Source organism: Oryx dammah, unplaced genomic scaffold, assembly GCF_014754425.2.
Source record: "Oryx dammah isolate SB20612 unplaced genomic scaffold, SCBI_Odam_1.1 HiC_scaffold_11210, whole genome shotgun sequence".
Taxonomy (NCBI): domain Eukaryota; kingdom Metazoa; phylum Chordata; class Mammalia; order Artiodactyla; family Bovidae; genus Oryx; species Oryx dammah.
In genome coordinates this window covers 7,779,766-7,798,598 of record NW_024080603.1, presented here as the reverse complement: position 1 = coordinate 7,798,598, position 18,833 = coordinate 7,779,766, and the positions used below count along the sequence as shown (strand labels likewise).

The 18,833-nt window shown below is 37.1% G+C and overlaps 1 protein-coding gene across 4 annotated transcripts in view; it reads right to left on the bottom strand.

The window, feature by feature from the left end:
* The window catches only part of LOC120861004 (adenomatous polyposis coli protein), a 131,489-nt gene that overhangs the window by 77,364 nt on the left and 35,292 nt on the right, over positions 1-18,833 (bottom strand). For 3 of the 4 annotated variants that reach the window (XM_040236709.1, XM_040236711.1, XM_040236710.1), the window contains exon 2: positions 2,136-2,288. The exons of the other annotated variant lie outside the window; for it this stretch is intronic. In XM_040236709.1, the coding sequence (XP_040092643.1) occupies positions 2,136-2,270 (135 nt within the window). In that variant the 5' untranslated portion in view covers positions 2,271-2,288. The remainder of the gene's footprint in view (positions 1-2,135; positions 2,289-18,833) is intronic. 4 annotated transcript variants of the gene reach the window in all.

Here is an 18,833-nt window from a genome sequence, read left to right as displayed (position 1 = left end):
TCTAGTTGGAAGAGACACACCTTGCCGTCCACAGGATTACATACGAATGATCAGCAAACATAATACAAGATCATATGATGTATTACAAAGTCTAAAAAGTGATTTTTTTTGAGAAATAACCATTGTTTCAGATTAACTTTAATCCAATGTAGTAAATTTCAATGTTTCCAAGTCTCTTTTCACACATCAATATTTTAAGACAAAATAAAAAGAGCATGGTATTTCCTGTTAATACCATAAAGCCACTGCTTCTTCTTTTTTTTTTTTTTCAAAAAGCTTCTTGAAAGGAGAGATACATAAATAATTTCAGTATAAGGGCATAACTGCTATGATACCATACACTGAATCCTGAAGAAATATGTGGATGGCTTTGCAAGGATGTCTGTAAAAACACTCACTGAGCAGTAATCAATTCATGGCTGAATTCAGACATATCTTAAATACTAATATTCATGATGTATATTATACCCCATTGCTAAGAGGTCAACCTGGTATTCCATCGCAGAAATTTAAGGACCTGACTTATGCTGTCACTCTGAGAGACATTCCACACTTCAGCATTCCCATCCATGGAGATGGTTCTACAGGTATGGTAAAATGTTTCACCAAAATGAAGTTTCGATTTGCTCTAGTTAAAAAAAAGAAAAACCTTTAAAGGGGGACTCAGAATTCTGCACAAGAGACATTCAGACAGGTGTGCTAGGAAGAATTCTCTACAAAATATACTTCTGAAGCAGATAAGCGATGAGTCCTGCTGGGGAGTTTAAATTTTGTATCTTTAAACTTTTAAAACCACGTGTCATGTACAATAATTTTAGATACATTATGTTGATCAGTGTTAAAATACCAAACTCCTCTTTTTTAACCTAGTAGATAACTGATTCAGCTGTTTTCATGGTTTGTGGTGAGAAAAAAATGTTTCTTTATAGAAAAAAAAATTTCTTTATGAAGGACTTGAGATAGGTATCTTGGAGATCTATCATTGTTACTGCCATAGAAATAGGCAACAGAGTAGAAAAGATTTATGGATAGAAGAGAAAGAAAGGGAGAAAGAGAGACAAAGAAAGGAAGCTTCATACCAGTAAAAGGCTAAGCTGCTACGATACTGAATAAAAAGGTAAAAGAGGAGCAGCTCAATAGTTCAGTTAATACACAGAAGCTTGAAGAATAAGAGAGACCTCAAATGCATGGAAAAAAGAAATAGAAGAGAATAATAAATGAATAAGGAGTAAGAGTAGTGAGCAGACAGTAAGAAGAGGGTCAGAAACCCAGATGGTAAAACAGCCAAGGCGCAGAAAACACATGTAGCAAGAAGGATTTTTTTTAAAAGAGAAGGAGGTAACAGTTTGTTGATGACCTCTAGTTCTATTAAATTCAGTGAAAGGAAAACCTGCCTAACTGGAAATTAAAACAGTTAAAGTTTTAACTGCAATTGTTTTGAAATAAGAACATATTTTCCCAGTGCACACTGAGTATTTTTTAACTTTTCATGGAGGTTATCACAGCTTTTCAATGCTATATAGCAAACCAATCTCAGGGCTGGAAGGTGTCGTGGACATCATCTGTTAGTGCAATGACTACTTTTCAAATAAAGCAATTTAATTCTGGAAGGGCACCCTACAGTCTGTAGCTCGGTTTATCGCAAAACCAGAAACAGAATCAGGTACTAATCTTCACTTCAGGACTCTTCTCATTAGGTCGCCCCACATTTCTTGCTGGTCTGTCACTGCAGCACATAAGTGATGACAGGATCTGAGGGGGTTGGGGATGGGACTACAATCTGTTTTAATCCTTACGATTAATCCTACAGTTGCGAGGCTAGAATCACACAGGACCCCCAGCCTCACTATAGCGATGGTGAAGTTGGTCTCTCATTTTTAAGCTTAAAAATAACTAAGGACTAACTACTTAGTCACTGTGGTTTTATAATCATTTTCTTTATATGATTTGCTGGATGAATTAAACACATTTGGACTGGAAATATCCATGTTAACTGTTGCAAGAAAGAGTTTACAAATTACTGCTTAACTTAAAAAATACACTTCTAAGTAAGTGAAGCGTCTAACCCCAAGTTTACAGGAAGAAACATGGAATAAAAACGGATAAACTACAATTTAAAGTCACAGTCTTGATACCTTCATATTAGATGCCTCAGTTTCCAGTTTTGTAAGATGATTGGAATTATCTTCTAGCTCTTGTCGAAGATTTGAGTTCTCCATCTTCAGGGCCTCAACTTGCTTTAACAACTGATCATATGAAGCTGCAGCCATCCTTGGCTACCCCTGGACCTATAAGGTTAAAAAGGATTTTGAAATTCACTAATGAAAAATAGAGTGGCTGCTTGTTACAAAGAAAGGGATAAAGAAACAAAACCTCGGAGACATTTAATAAGAGCTGTGTTAATGTAGCAGTTTCAGTCTCAAAACAACATCCTGCGAGTGGCAGCATCTTTCTGAGAAGATGAAATACCGGGGTTTTAATTAAAGACAAACAAGATTTAAAACAGAAGAGAACTTCAGTAGTGTTTGAAAAACACCTGCCTTTTCACAGGTGGGTAAGATTTCTATCAGGTTAGAATTTTTTCAAGGTTTCAGAGATATTTTAAATGGTCTTACAGACAAGATTTAGGAAATACAGTTATTGATAAGAAATATATTTATATTGGTCATATTAATTTATTTCTGGATTTTGTCCAATAGTCACACAATTTTATAGCCCAAATGGATTAATGAGATTAAGTATTGCAGTCTACCACTTTTCATTTGATAAAAGGCTAGTCTTAAACATTATCCATGGGGAAATATGAAGTTCCAACAAGGCCTCATTAAGAAAGCGGTCATTTAACAAAATAGACACAAGGGAGAGGATTGGATTGAGACTTCAAATCTTCTGGAAAGACGATAATAATTGCTAATATAAAATTCTAGTACATTTATCCAAAAGGATGAATATAATAGGCCACGCTATGGGATATGTATCACGGGACCCACTGTGCTCACACTGAGGCTGAAAGACACCTGAAGAAAACGGATGATTTTAGGAGTAGAGACTGTCAAAGAGAAGTGAAGCAGAGCCTGGCTATTAATTACATTACCATGAAAGAAGAGGGGAGAAAAGAAAGATAGACAGGATAGTCAGGTAATAAGAGGTCCTTGGCCTGAAGAATTAGAGAATGCTAGAAGCTGTGTTCAGACTAACAAAGTTCCAAAGACCCAGATCCTCTTTGTAGTTTAATTTCTATGGAATAAATAAAACTCTACCTATCTCTAGGAGTTAAAAAGTATAACAAAGTTTGTACTCAAGCAATACTTAATAGATCTGGACATTAAAAAAATGTTTCTGCAGTAAAAATCCACTATACGAAATAAGGCAGACAAATTACAACACTGGCTAGTCATGACAATATTGTGGTTCAGCAACTGGAAGGGATTCACTAACAAGGAAAATCAAGTGACATAGGTCTCGTCTGTTCTCCAACAGCTAGGAACGATAAATTTAGTGCAACCTACTGTCAACTGAGGAGGAAACAGAGCCCTGGGTGGTGGAGATCACCCTCAAAAACCTTCATGACTGAAAAGAATGAGCACTAGACTTGTATTTGGAAATATGGGTCTTAATTTCAGTCTTGGTCATGCCTTTACCTTTGTCCCTGAATTTTAATTTAATTTATTTCACCATTTGTAAAATGGACATTCACTACCTTTTTAATATAATTTACAGGGATATAGTTAGAATTGAGAAACAAAAGAATGGTCTAAAAATAAAAGTCCTGTGTAAGTTATATCACGAAAATACACTTGAAACCTAACTTCCTTAGTAAGACCTAATGTTAATCTAGTGTTACAAGCCTCAGTCCTCTGACCAATGGACAAGAGGTGAACTCTTCTGAAAAAGGACTGAGAAGGTATATCAGAAACAAAGGAGAAATTCACAGGAGGGATCACTTATCTGTTTTGTGTACACGCATGCCCAGCTGTGTCTGACTCTGTGCAACTCCATGGACAGCAGCCCACCAGGCTCCTCTGTCCATGGGATGATCCAGGCAAAAATACTGGTGTGGGCTGTCATTCCCTCCTCCAGGGGATCTTCCTGCCCCAGGGATTGAACCCCACTCTCCTGCGTCTCCTGCCCTGGCAGGCAGTTTCTCTGCTACTGAGCCACCTGGGAAGCCCTGTCTGTTTTATACCGCACCACTAATAAGCATGTCTACAAAGAGGCAGCGCATGAAACACCATCTGACAAAGGTGGGATCTGACAGCGTTTAGTAACGTACGCCCTAAAATTCCTCATTCCAAATAAAAGCCTAACAGGCAATTTCCCACTAAAATAGTATAAATAAGAGAAAAAGTAATAATACAGGGACAGAGAAAATTACTGGAATTATGTTAAGACACAGAGGTTATAACCATACACAATAAAAAAAAAAGCCAGATGGGCAAACTGGGCAAAAGACTACTAAAAGTGCTCTTTACTGGAGCAAAAAAGAATTCAGCCCTTTAGGTGGACAATTAAAACATCCCATCATTTTTTTTTTCTCTCCCTCCAGAATCAAAACACTTATGTCATTTCTGCTTTAGAAAGCAGGATGTTTTCATATAATTTTATGAGAAAAATAAGATGTTTTGAGGTAATACTTTGCTTTATGTCCTTTTAATATGTTGCAGCCATACCTAAGTCAAAATTGCTTAATGCAAAATTTTTTAAAAATAATAAATTTGTTTTAGAAAGCCTTTTAAACAATCACAAGAATTTCATACCAAATATATTGTAAATGCAAATCACCCAGCATCATTAAAAAAAAAAAAAACCTCAAAATTTATCTGATGAAATGGGAAAAATCTCTGAATCTTTCACATTACTGAGAATATACAAAGATCTAAATATGCTTTTCAGTAAGTGAAAGGGTTAGTTGCTCAGTCCTGTCCAACTCTTTGGGAGCCAACTCTCTGGATTGTAGCATGCCAGGCTCCTCTGTCGATGGAATTCTCCAGGCAAGGATATTGGAGAAGGGAGTTATTCCCATTTTCAGGAGATATTCCTGATCCAGGGATCGAACTCAGGTCTCCTGCATTGCAGGTGGATTCTTTCTGAGTTACCAGGGAGTCAGGGTGTGCACTAAAGAGATTCTCATCCCTTAAAAGTAAGGTAGGGGAGAAAAAGTAAAAGGACTGTTATTTAGACCTTTATCCACATGTTCACTAGAAACAAATTCCCAAGGATCCTAAGAAATCAATGCAAGGAGGCAGAAAAGTTTAGGTAGGTAAGAGATACTCAATTAAAATTAAATCTGAAAGATTCTTTATTATAAATTAAGAAGTTTGGGATTAAAAAAAATTAAACTGCTTTTATTCTGGTTTAATGAATTTTTAAAAAGATGTACTTGTCAGTACTGTTAGATGGTAATGAAAAAAGAAGAATATATCAATACAAAAAAAACCGAAAAGAATCGTAAAAGACTACTTTGCTCAAGTCTATGTAAACAAACTTGAAAACTAAATGAAACAGATAATTTACTAGAAAGTATTTATCAAAACTAACCAAAAGAGAAGGAAAATCTAAAATTTACAACAAAAATCATTGCTGTAAAATTGATATCACTCAACACATTAATAGAGCTACACAGAAGAAAAATATTATCATGCCAAAGGTGATGAAAAGACGCTTTAAAAATTCAATGCCCATTCTTGTTGAAAATACTGGATATAAAAGCACACTTTTTTAACACAATATATTTCAGCTCCACATAAGCCAGCACCACCCAATGAGGAAATACTAGATACACTATATTACTAAAGTCAGGGAAAGCCCCATTTTTACCAGTCTTACTCATTTTATCAGTCAACACAGAGAATGAAATTAGAAAGGAATACTACTGGCGGGGGTACAATTAAATAACTAGAATATCCAAAAGAATCAACTAAATATTACTACAAGATAATCTGATAATTTAGTGAAGCATATAGAAATCTTTCCTTTACATGTACAAAGAGAAACCAGAAAAAAGATAAAATGGAAGAAAAGATCTTATCTATAATTTTAAAAAACTGGCATAAACTGAATAAAGAGTTCAAAACACGTATGAGGAAAACTATGGAACACTTCTGAGAGACACAAAGGTAGATTTCAACAAATGGAAAGACATATCTTGTTTGTGTACTAAACATTCACTATCATCATGATGTCATTTCTCCCTGAGTTAATTTTACATGGTCCCAATATAAACACTATATAAATTTTTTTTTTATTTTGTTTTCTACAGCTAGACAACTGAAAAAAAAAGCAAAATAGGGAAAATACGCAGGGAGCAGCAAGACCCATTACAAGTAACCCAGTATGAAGTTGCCTGTGCTGTATCAGGAAGCTGATTTCTTAGTTCTTGTCATTATACTGTGGATATACAAGATGTTAACATTAGGAGAAACTAACTGAAGGGCACACAGGAACTCTCTTATTTTTCTAACTCTTTTATAAGTACAAAGTTATTTACAAATAAAAAGGCTTTAAAAAGCTATGATACTGGCAGATGAATAGATCAACCCAGGGAACACATTTTTTTTTTAAAATTTCAGAAGTATATGCAAGTTAGTCATAATAAAGGTTGCATCTCAAAAACACGTCAGAAGATGGCCTTTAAATACACGGCAAGGGCAACAGGACCGCCATGAGCAAACATAAAGTGGGGTCTATTGCTTATGCTACACATTAGGGTGAATTATAAAAGAAACAGGGGTTTAAATGCTTAAGAACATTATACGGCATTTAAATTATACAAAAGAGTTGTGCTTTTAATTAGAAATACTTAAATGGAATATACCTTCTTCCAAGGAGGCTATTATAGAGCAACGAACATTTTAATTTTGACTTATTTGTGAAAGGGTAAGGCACATGGAAGGCCTGTTGGACCTCTGAAATAACTGTCTATTACTAGAATGGGGTAATAAATCAAGTTCTTAGGTTATGTCAAACAAATGGGAAAGGTTTTTACTGGGTATAAAAGTATAACTACTTTTAATTAAACAGGATACATCCATGCAGTGGGATATTACATTGGCATTAAAAAAATGAGGTTGATGTAAAAACAAAAAAAAAGAAGAGAGAAAACAGAGTATGGATCGCTATGTCTCATACTGTTCATCCTGTTTTAATAAAAAATAAAAGGGTTGTAAAAAGATAAACGGAGAGGAACCAGAGATCAAATTGCCAACATCCGCTGGATTGTCGAAAAAGCAAGAGAGTTCCAGATAAACATCTATTTCTGCTTTATAGACTATGCCAAAGCCTTTGACTGTGTGGGTCACAGTAAACTGTGGAAAATTCTGAAAGAGATGGGAACCAGACCACCTGACCTGCCTCTTGAGAAATCTGTATGCAGGTCAGGAAGCAACAGTTAGAACTGGACATGGAACAATAGACTGGTTCCAAATAGGAAAAGGAGTACGTCAAGGCTGTATATTGTCACCCTGCTTATTTAACTTCTATGCAGAGTACATCATGAGAAACGCTGGGCTAGATGAGGCACAAGCTGGAATCAAGATTGCCGGGAGAAATACCAATAACCTCAGATATGCAGATGACACCACCCTTATGGCAGAAAGTGAAGAGGAACTCAAAAGTCTCTTGATGAAAGTGAAAGAAGAGAGTGAAAAAGTTGGCTTAAAGCTCAACATTCAGAAAATGAAGATCATGGCATCTGGTCCCATCACTTCATGGAAAATAGATGGGGAACAGTGGAAACAGTGTCAGACTTTATTTTGGGGGCTCCAAAATCACTGCAGATGGTGATTGCAGCCATGAAATTAAGACGCTTACTCCTTGGAAGGAAAGTTATGACTAACCTAGATAGCATATTCAAAAGCAGAGACAGTACTTTGCCAACAAAGGTCCGTCTAGTCAAGGCTATGGTTTTTCCTGTGGTCATGTATGGATGTGAGAGTTGGACTGTGAGGAAGGCTGAGCACCAAAGAATTGATGCTTTTGAAGTGTGGTGTTGGAGAAGACTCTTGAGAGTCCCTTGGACTGCAAGGAGATCCAACCAGTCCATTCTAAAGGAAATCAGCCCTGGGTGTTCACTGGAAGGACTGATGCTGAAGCTGAAACTCCAATACTTTGGCCACCTCACGCAAGAGTTGACTCATTGGAAAAGACTCTGATGCTGGGAGGGATTGGGGGCAGGAGGAGAAGGGGACGACAGGATGAGATGGCTGGATGGCATCACCAACTCGATGGACATGAGTTTGAGTGAACTCCGGGAGTTGGTGATGGACAGGGAGGCCTGGTGTGCTGCAATTCATGGGGTTGCAAAGAACTGGACACGACTGAGTGACTGAACTGAACTGAAAAAGATAAAAATGTCATTGAAAGGATATACAAAAGTACACTGACTGCCTCTGGAAAAGTCTCAGCTCTGCTGAGAAGATGCCTTCCTTTTCATTGTATACCTTTTTGTAAAGAGCAAAAGGTTGGTTTTTTGAAAAGATTGAATGTTAGAGACAGACAAGATCCCAAACATATAAAGTGAACAACATTCAAAGGTGGGGGGAATTGACTCAAGAAGAAATAGATAATCTTAACAGTTCTACAACTACTGCAAGCTGGAGGAGTTAAATGTTTCCCCTTTCCTCTGTCCAACTCAAAAAAATACCAGATTCAAATGGTTTTATAAACACCTTCTACCAAACATTTGAGAAACGTATCATTCCAATCTTATGCAAACTTTTCCAAGAATAAAAATCAAGGAAATACTCCCCAACCCATTCTATGAGGGTAATATAGTCATGATATAAAAGTCAAAGGTACTGTGAAAAAGATAATCATAGGGTAATATCACTTATGAATACTGACACAAATATCCTAAACAAAGTGTCAGGAAATAAAACACAAAAGTATAAAGAAACTATAGCAGAATCAAGCTGAGTTTACTCCAAGAATGCAAAGATGGTTTAGCACTGGATGATATATATGTGTCATTCACTTCATTAAAACACTAAAGAAGAAAAACCATACGATCATTTCAATAAGGAACAAACATTTGGAAAAAGTCATTATCTACTCAAGATAAAAACTCATTGAACTGGAAACAGAGAGAAGTTGCCAACAACATTAAATGTCATTCTTAATATCGAAATACTAGAGGCATTCTTTTTAAAATCAAAAGCAAAGCATGATACGGATTCTCTACGGTTATATCATAATCCTAGAAGTTCTAATTAGGACAGGAAATTTTTTAAAAGGAAATAATAATTGAAAATGAAGAACTAAAAAATCTCAAGAAATATGAAACTTTAACAAGTCAGATTTTAAAAAGTAATTCTGCACCTCACCTATTTTTAATTCTTTTCTCTTTATTTAACAACCAATAGAGGTATTTATTCTCCATTCAACTTCTCTTCCTCTTTTCCACTAAAGTCAGATAGATAGCGATAATCAGTCTTCCTGTCCTTTACATTCTGTAAAAGGCTACATTCATTGGCTGGACTCTGTTAAAATCCATTCCAAGTGAGGGCAATTTCCAAGATGGCCACCAAAATTACCTGGAACAGAGGTTGGATAATTTTCTGCAAGGGCTGGATAATAAGTCTTTGTAAACGATATGATTTCTGTTGCAACTTCTTGACTTTGTTGCTGTAGCACAAAAGCAGCCACAGACAATACAGAAATAAATGCACATGACTGTGTTCCAATAACACTGTTTTCAAAAACAGCAGCAATTTGCTAACCCCTGGCCCAGAGCATGAATTCACAATTCTGGTTTCCAAACCCTTTAAGGTAGCCCACATAATTTCAAAGGCTATTGAGAAATTTCAAAATTAGTATTTTACTATTTATTTATTGGCTGCACCATGACGTCTGCAGAATCTTAATTCTCAAACCAGGGACTGAACATGGGCCCATGGCAGCGAAAGCATCAAGAGCTAATCACTGGACTAGCGGAGAATTCCCTAGTATTTTTTTCTTAAATAAGAAGTAACCTGAAAAGAGACCTAGGAAGTCTTAAGGACTTTATGTTTCAGTAATCATTTTTAATTTCCATGATTTCTTCCTCTTCCAGAAATTTGTTACAATCTTGATCTGGCTCCCTTTCATTCTGTGACACTGTCAGAACACATTGTTTTAACTGTTTTTTTGTAAGTATCACTTCACAATGAGGTCTTAAGAGAAAGAAGTGATAAACGCAAATGATTTTTAACTCACTAGCTTGTATCAGAAATTACTTTTTACATTAAGATTTTTAATTCATTTAGAATTTTTATTTTATACTATGAGTGGTTTAACTGAATTGACTCTCATACAAATAACCAATTGCAGAATGATTAATTAAAACATTTCTTTTTCACTGAACTATGTTAAATTCTCATATATACATAGAACTGTAACTGTATTACATTTATATTAATTTGAAATAGAGTAAAAATCTTACCCAGTAAGGAATAATTCGATCAAATTTTCTATCCCCCCCCCCCCGCCAAGAAAAGGCCCTGTGCATTTTGTATCAAATTGATTTCTGGCTTTTTTGTTATTTGATTTGCCATGAGTTAAACACCAAATATTGCTAGTACTAGTATTATTTTATATAATACATACCCCTTATGAAACCACCTTATCCAATTATCCTATGAATTCTAACAGTCTTTTCCTATAGATTTCCTGGGTATGTAATCATATAATCTATAAGTAGTGATAATTTTGTCTTTTCTTTCCTGATAATTAGACCTCATTTCTCTTTATCTTACTGTTAGCTTGAATCGACTTCAAAATAATATTTTAACAACAGTGATCTTATTCCTGATTTTAATAGGAATGATTTCATAATTCACCATTTAAAAATCTTACTCAGATTTCAGTAAATATTTTTAACATTCAGGTATCTTCCTTTTATTTGAAAAATTTTTTAGGAGTGGCTTCTAAATGACTTTATAGCACATTTTGATAATGCATCAGTTCAGTCGCTCAGTTGTGTCTGACTCTTTGTGACCCGATGGACTGCACCATGCCAGCCTTCCCTGTCCATTACCAACTCCCAGAGCTTACTCAAACTCATGTCCATTGAATCGGTGATGATATCCAATCATCTCATCCTCTGTCTATCCCCTTCTCCTCCTGCCTTCAATCTTTCCCAGAATCGCGATCTTTTCCAAGTAGTCAGGTCTTCATATCAGGCGGCCAAAGTATTGGAGCTTCAGCATCAGTCCTTCCGATGAATATTCAGGACTGATTTCCTTTAGGATGTCTCCTTGCATCCTTGGATCTCCTTGCAGTCCAAGGGATTCTCAAGTCTTCTCCAACACCACAGTTCAAAAGCATCAATTCTCTGGTGCTCAGCTTTCTTTATAGTCCAACTCTCACATCCATACATGACTCCTGGAAAAACCATAGTTTTGACTAGACGGATCTTTGTTGGCAAAGTAATGTCTCTGCTTTTGAATATGCTGCCTAGGTTGGTCATAGCTTTTCTTCCAAGGAGCAAGTGTCTTATAATTTCATGGCAGCAGTCACCATTTGCAGTGATTTTGGAGCCCAAGAAAATAGAGTCTCTCACTCTTTCCATTGTTTCCCCATCTATTTGCCATGAAGGGATGGGATAGGATGCCATAATCTTAGTTTTCTGAATGTTGAGCTTTAAGCCAACTTTTTCACTCTCCTCTTTCACTTTCATCAAGAGGCTCTTCAGCTTCTCTTCACTTTCTGCCATGAGGGTGATGTCATCCACATATATGAGGTTATTAATATTTCTCCCGGCAATCTTGATTCCAGCTTGGCATTTCGCATGATGTACTCTGCATATAAGTTAAATAAGCAGGGTGACAATATACCGCCTTGACGTACTCCTTTCCCTATTTGGAACCAGTCTGTTGTTCCACGTCCGGTTCTAACTGTGACTTCTTGACCTGCATACAGGTTTCTCAGGACGCTAGTAAGGCAGTCTGGTATTCTCATCTCTTGAAGAATTTTCCAGTTTTTTGTGATCTACACAGTCAAAGGCTTTGGCATAGTCAATAAAACAGAGGTAGACGTTTTTCTGGAACTCTTCTAGCTTTTTCAATGAGCCAGCAGATGTTGGCAATTTGATCTCTGGTTCCTCTGCCTTTTCTAAATCTAGCCTGAACATCTGAAGTTCTTGGTTCACATACTGTTGAAGCCTGGCTTGGAGAATTTTGAGCATTACTTGGCTGGCGTGTGAGATGAGTGCAAATGTGTGGTAGTTTGAGCATTCTTTGGCATTGCCTTTCTTTGGGATTAGAATGAAAACTGACCTTTTCAAGTCCTGCAGCCATTGCTGAGTTTTCCAAATTCGCTGGCACACTGAGTGCAGCACTTTCACAGCATCATCTTTTAGGATCTGAAATAGCTCAATGGAATCCCATCACCTCCACTAGCTTTGTTCGTAGTCATGCTTCCAAAGGCCCATTTGACTTCGGATTCCAGGATGTCTGGCTCTAGATGAGTAATCACACCATTGTGGTTATCTGGGTAATGAAGATCTTTATTCTATAGTTCTTCTGTGTATTCTTGCCACCTTTCCTTAATATCTTCTGCTTCTGTTAGGTCCATACTGTTTCTGTCCTTTATCGAGCCCATCTTTGCATGAAATGTTCCCTTGGTATCTCTGATTTTCTTGAAGAGATCTCCAGTCTTTCCCATTCTATTGCTTTCCTCTATTTATGATAAAATATAACCACAGTTTTTCTTTTAATTTGCTGATGCTGTCAGTTACCATAGTTTCTCATTTTGATCCATCCTCCATTCCTGCCATAAACCCTACCTGTTCATATTTTATTAATTTTACTACTTTGTTCATTGCTCAGTATCTCCTGTGAAATTTTTATGAAAGAAATCACAATATGACTGAAATTTTTATAGTATTTTAAATTACGGATTTAAATTAACCTTATGCTAATTTTATATGGTCTAGAATAGTTTGAAAAACAACTTATCTAGCCTTGGAAAGTCAGCTAGAATTCAGATCACAAGGTGCTTGTTTAGATGAAAGATTTTTGAGTATTTTAAATTTTCTTCTCTTGTTAAGCCTTTTCATTCTTTCTTCATCTTTCTGTATCAATTTGATTCATTAACGGTTCACTCATAAATTATCCATTTCCTCTAGCTTTTCAAGTATAAGCAAAGCGCTGTATATAGTCTCTTTAAAATGTGTCTCCTTTTCCATTCATGCTTTTTGTGTTTTGTTCCTTTAGCCCGGCTTTACAGGGTTTCTTCTATTTCACTCATCTTTAACTCCTCCCAAAATCCACTTTTAGTGTTATATATCCTTTCCACTATTTTATATTCTATTTTATTTATTTCTGAACTTACCTGTACTAATTATATCCTCTTATTTTCCACTGGCTTATTTTGTTCTTGTTATTTAAATTGAGCAGTAATTCATTTACTGCCTTTATTTCCATGTTATCAGTTTCTTCTTTAGCCATATTTCATAGGTTTTAGCATGAAGTATTTTCCTCTTCATTTCTTGGTAATTTCTAATTTCAATTTGACTTCTTCTTTGACTCAGGGGTACTTAAGATTTTTCTCAATTATTAGCTATATAAAATGACTTGTGACTCATCTTTTTTTTGCCACTGATTTATTGTTTATTAGACTGAGTGGAGACTGCTGCCTACGAATGCTATTATTTTGAATTTTTAAAAGTTTGCCTTGTAATCCAGAACATGACTAATTTTCATAAATATCTAACTGAAATTTTTAAAAAAGGAAAAAGTATACAAAGTTGTAAAACAGGTACATAATATGCTAACACCTGTAGCATATTATTCAAATGCTCTGTATATCTGCTAATCTTTCTACTTGATGAAATGTAGAAAGTCTACCATTTATGGCATATTTACAATAGGTCATATAAGTGCCATGTACATATCTGTGTGTGTGTGTGTGTGTGTGTGTGTGTGTGTATGTAGTTTAATCCTCACCAACTGTGAGGTAGGTATCCCTTCCTATTTTAGAGTTAAAGAAGATGAGACTTCACAAATGGCAAGTAACTTTACTAAAAACGCAGCTCAAATGTCTGAGCCACAATTTAAAGTCATATTTGCTCTCAATGCTCAAGCTCCTAGGACCATGCCCCTACCTCTACGTAGCTTTCACGATCTAGTGTACTTAATACCAGTCTTTGTTCCAAACTTATTTTCTATTAAGTTCCAAGATAACCCTTCTCTTTACCTAATTCCCTCTTCACTCTTCCATACAAACTATTTTGTACTTCTGCTCAGAATTCATCTCTTTTTGAATGCCCCATCCTTTTCCCCCTCTGCTTTGGTATACTTTAAAGCCCAATTCTGTTTCCTCACATAAAAACCTTCCTAAATTTGTATCACAAGTCATAGGGGAAAACAATCTTACTTAAAACTGGCCAAAAAAAAAAAAAAAAGGAGGGGGGCAACAAATGAATGTACTCAGGAATTATTGTATGCTTTAAGAATCATATTGGCTATGACTAAGATGTCAGCTACTAATGTTTAAATGTCACTTTAAATTGCTATTTTTTAAAACAACAACAAAAAAATCTGTCTCCCACAAGCCATTAATGAATCTTCCTGCTAACTGTTCAGTAAATACTATACAACTTGGTTTAACTGCTTTCTAATTATTCCATTTTACTTTGGCAAGTTTTGTTTCCCACCTTTACTTTTTTTTTGTATTACTTTTAAAAATGTTTTTTTTTTAATTTATTAATTTTAATTGGAGGCTAAGTATAATATTGTATTGGTTCTGCCATACACTGACATGAATCCTCCATGTTGTTTCCCACCTTTTAAGACAAGGTTTGGATCTAATAGTTTCGTGATTCCTGAAATACTCAGTGCAAGTCACAAAAAGATAAATACACGAAAGAATAAACAGCCACGGAGAGCAAAGAAGAGTAAAAAGAGGGCACAAATTCAGAGACTGTCCAAGATGACTTTCCCATTAAAAAAGTAAGATGATGGGTTTCTTTCTGTACAATTCAAACCAAGAAACATTTGAAAACTAATTATTCCCAAGACACCATGTAAATATTATAGGGAGGTTTTATGGGGTGAATCAGGTTTCCCAAAATATGTTGAGTCACAAGCAGCTAATCCCTGGAATTTGTGAAAAATGGCCTCACTTGGAAACAGGATCTTTGCAGATGTAATCAAATTAAGATAAGGTCCGATGGGATTAGGACTGGCCCTAAACCCAATGACTGGAATCCTTAAAAGTAGGCCACGTGAAGAAATGAAGAGAGACACAGGGAAAATGCCAAGTGACAATGGAGGCACAGACTGGAGTGAGTCAGCTGCAACCCAAGGAACGCCAGAGAATGCCAGCAACCACCACGAGCCAGGGAGAAAGGCGGGGAGCAGAGTCTCAGAGTCTCTGGAAGGTTTCAACTTGGCCGACACTGTGATTTTGTACTTCCAGCCCCAGTACTGTGAGAGAATACATTTCTATGGTTCTAATCCACGAGTTGGGGAACTGTCACAGCAGCTCTATAACCCTGAAAAGATAAACTGACATGTTCCTTATTCTCAATATCTTATGATCTAGCAAATGGCTAATATGCCAGTAGAAAGGGGAAACAAGTTCTGTATACAAATAAATCAGACATTCTTGTCTCATCTTACATTCCCTTAGGCTCATTTTAACTGCAGTCACTGCTGCACCAAACAGCTCACAGCAAGATATAAACTGATAGCGCACTGACTGAACCAAGCATCCTTTGCTTTCTGTTCTAGGATCTCTGTGACACCCCAGCGTGGGTCCCCAACATTCATGCACGTACAGCCTATGTAAGAGTGAACGTGAGTTGGGACTAAAGGGGAATGGGAGCTAGTACGTATAATCCTTTTCCTTAGGTAAACAATTTTATACTCCTCCGAAAGTCCCGGCTTTCCAAATTGTCTGAAGTGGTGATCAACTTGAGAACACATACTGGCTGTACCTCTTCACTATTTAACATTTTCTAAGCCACTACTCTTGTTCCTGGATCACTTCACAAAGCAAGAATTTCACACAAGTCTTGTCTCAAGATTCTGACTTACAGGAGACTCAGGCACACAAATTGTTGTTACCGTTTAGTCATTAAGTCGTGTCCAGCTTTTTTGCAATCCCATCAACTGTAGCCTGCCAGTCTCCTCTGTCCATGGGATTTCCAGGCAAGAATACTACAGTGGGTTGCCATCTCCTTCTCCAGGAGATCTTCCCGACCCAAGGATCAAATCTGTGTCTCCTGCTTGGCAGGTGGATTCTTTACCACTGAGCCACCTGGGAAGCCCCAAGATACAAATAACCTACAATTCAAAGGCAAGGTTGGGTTCAAGAGACTGACAGAGTTTATGAGAGTCACACCTTGCTGAGACAACTGGAGGTAATTGCATAAATGGGGCCTGGAACCACACTGTGGCTAGGTAACGTCACAGTGTGAGGAAGATGAGGTTTGGACAGAGGACCCACAGACATGGTATAACAAGACTAAAAGGTACAGCCACACTGCTTTAATGTTTCTCAGCTTCTATTCTAAACATTGTCAGAAGTAGCCAATATACCAACATAAATTAAATGATAGTAAAACCAAGACTCTAAAAATAGCTAGTGGAACATATATTTCAATATTCTTCAGTGGGTATCTGGTTATCATCTTAGTCATTATTATACACCATACTATAAACAAATTTGGTAAATGAAATGTGAATTTACTCAAAAAAGTAACATTCATTCACAAAAATAAAACTTAAAAAATAAAACACTTCAGAGTTGCATGTGTTCATCTGAAAAAAAAAAAAAGAAAAAAACTGTACGTGTATGCCTACAGTACAGTAGTCCCACAAAGATGTCCATGTCCGAATCCCAGAAAGCAGTGAATGTGTCACCTTACGTGGCTAAGGGCACTCTGTGGATGTGAACAAGTTTCTTAATGTTGGGAAAATCTCCTGAATTATGTGGGGAGAGCTGCTGTAGTCACAAGGGTTCTTATAAGAAGCAAAGAGAAAAGTCTGGGTCAGAGGAGATGTGAAGACAGAAACAGAGGGTCAGACAGAGGTTTACTGTGTTGCTTGCATAAAGATGGAAAAGAGGCCACGAACCAAGGAATGCAGCTGGACTCTAGAAGCTGAAAGAAGCAGGTAAATGGATCCACCAAACAGCCTCTGGAGAAAGCACAGCACTGCTGCTATCATGATTTTGGTCCAATGAAAACCATTTCAGACTTCTGATCCCTAAGGTTGTAAGATAATAGATTTGGGCTGTTTTAAACACTAAGTTTGTGATAATTTGTTACAACAACAATATGAAAAATATCCTATAATCCAGTGATCCCTCTTCCAAGGATAAATTCCAGTGAAATCTCACCAGACATGAAGTGATCTTGAAATACATCCACAATTTCTTTGGCCTTATACCTTCAAAAACTGGAGCTTACTCCATCTCTTGTGTGGTCTAGACTAAGTGACTCACTGCTAATGAAGAGAATGTGGCAGAAGTGCTGGAGTATGACTTTCAAGACCATGTCATGAAAGGCTTCCTTCCTGCTCTTTTTTTCTGGGATCACCGGGGAAAGCCAGTCGCAACGTCATGGAGACTCTCAGGCAGGTCCTTATAGCAGCTCATGGCAAAGAAGTGAGGCCTTCTGCCAAAAGTCAGGAGAAACAGACCATGAGTGAGCCATCTAGGAAGTTAATCCTCCAGTCTAGTCAAACCTCCAGACGACTGCAGGCCTGACTAACATCTTAAGTAACTTTATGAGAGACTGCGAGCCATATAACCAATTATGACATTCCTGAATTTCTACCCCAGAGAAACTCTAAAGCATTAAGTATTTCTTCTTTAAGCCGCTAAGATTGGGGTAATTTATTATATACTGATACGTTACTAAAATAGTCTATAAGAAGTCCCATACAAGGATGCACACCACAGCAAAGTCTGTGGTAAAAGAGATTTGGAAAAAACCCTTAAGGACCTTCCCATCTGATAGATACTACAGAACATTATACAGCAGACTTGGTACCACACACTAGATGGACAGAAAGTAAAAGAGATCTTAAAAACAGTATGGAGGGACTTCGCTGGCAGTCCAGTGGTTAAGACTCCACGCATCTAATGCAGGGGACATATGTTCACTCCCTGGCAGAGAAACTAAGATTACACACGCTGTGTGCGTGCATGCGTGCTAAGTGACTTCAGTCGTGTTCAACTCTTTGCGACTCTATGGACTATAGCCCACTAGGCTCCTCTGTCCATGGGATTTCCCAGGCAAGAACAGTGGAGTGGGTTGCCAAGCTCTCCTCCAGGGAATCTTCCAAACTCTGGGATGGAACCCACGTCTCCTGCATTGCAGGCAGATTCCTTACCAACGAGCCACCAGGGGAAGCCCCATGTTGCGTGTGGTAGACCCCCCCAAATTTTTTTTAAATAGTATTAAGAAAATAAAAAATAGTATTGAGTTAAAAAAGTTAAAAAGTTATACAAATTAAAAACATAAATTTGGTACAATACCCCGAAGAAGCAAAAGTAGGAACCCAAAAAGGTATTTCCACATCTGTGTTCAGAGTAGCATTATTCATAAAAATCAAAAGATGAAAGCAACCCAAGTGCCCATCAAAAACTGAATGGATAAACAAATGTGGTACACACACACTGGAATATTCAGTTCAGTTCAGTCGCTCAGTTGTGTCCGACTCTTTGTGACCCCATGAATAGCAGCACGCCAGGCCTCTCTGTCCATCACCAACTCCCAGAGTTCACCCAAACTCATGTCCATCGAGTTGGTGATGCCATCCAGCTATCTCATCCTCTGTCGTCCCCTTCTCCTCCTGCCCCCAATCCCTCCCAGCATCAGAGTCTTTTCCAATGACTCAACTCTT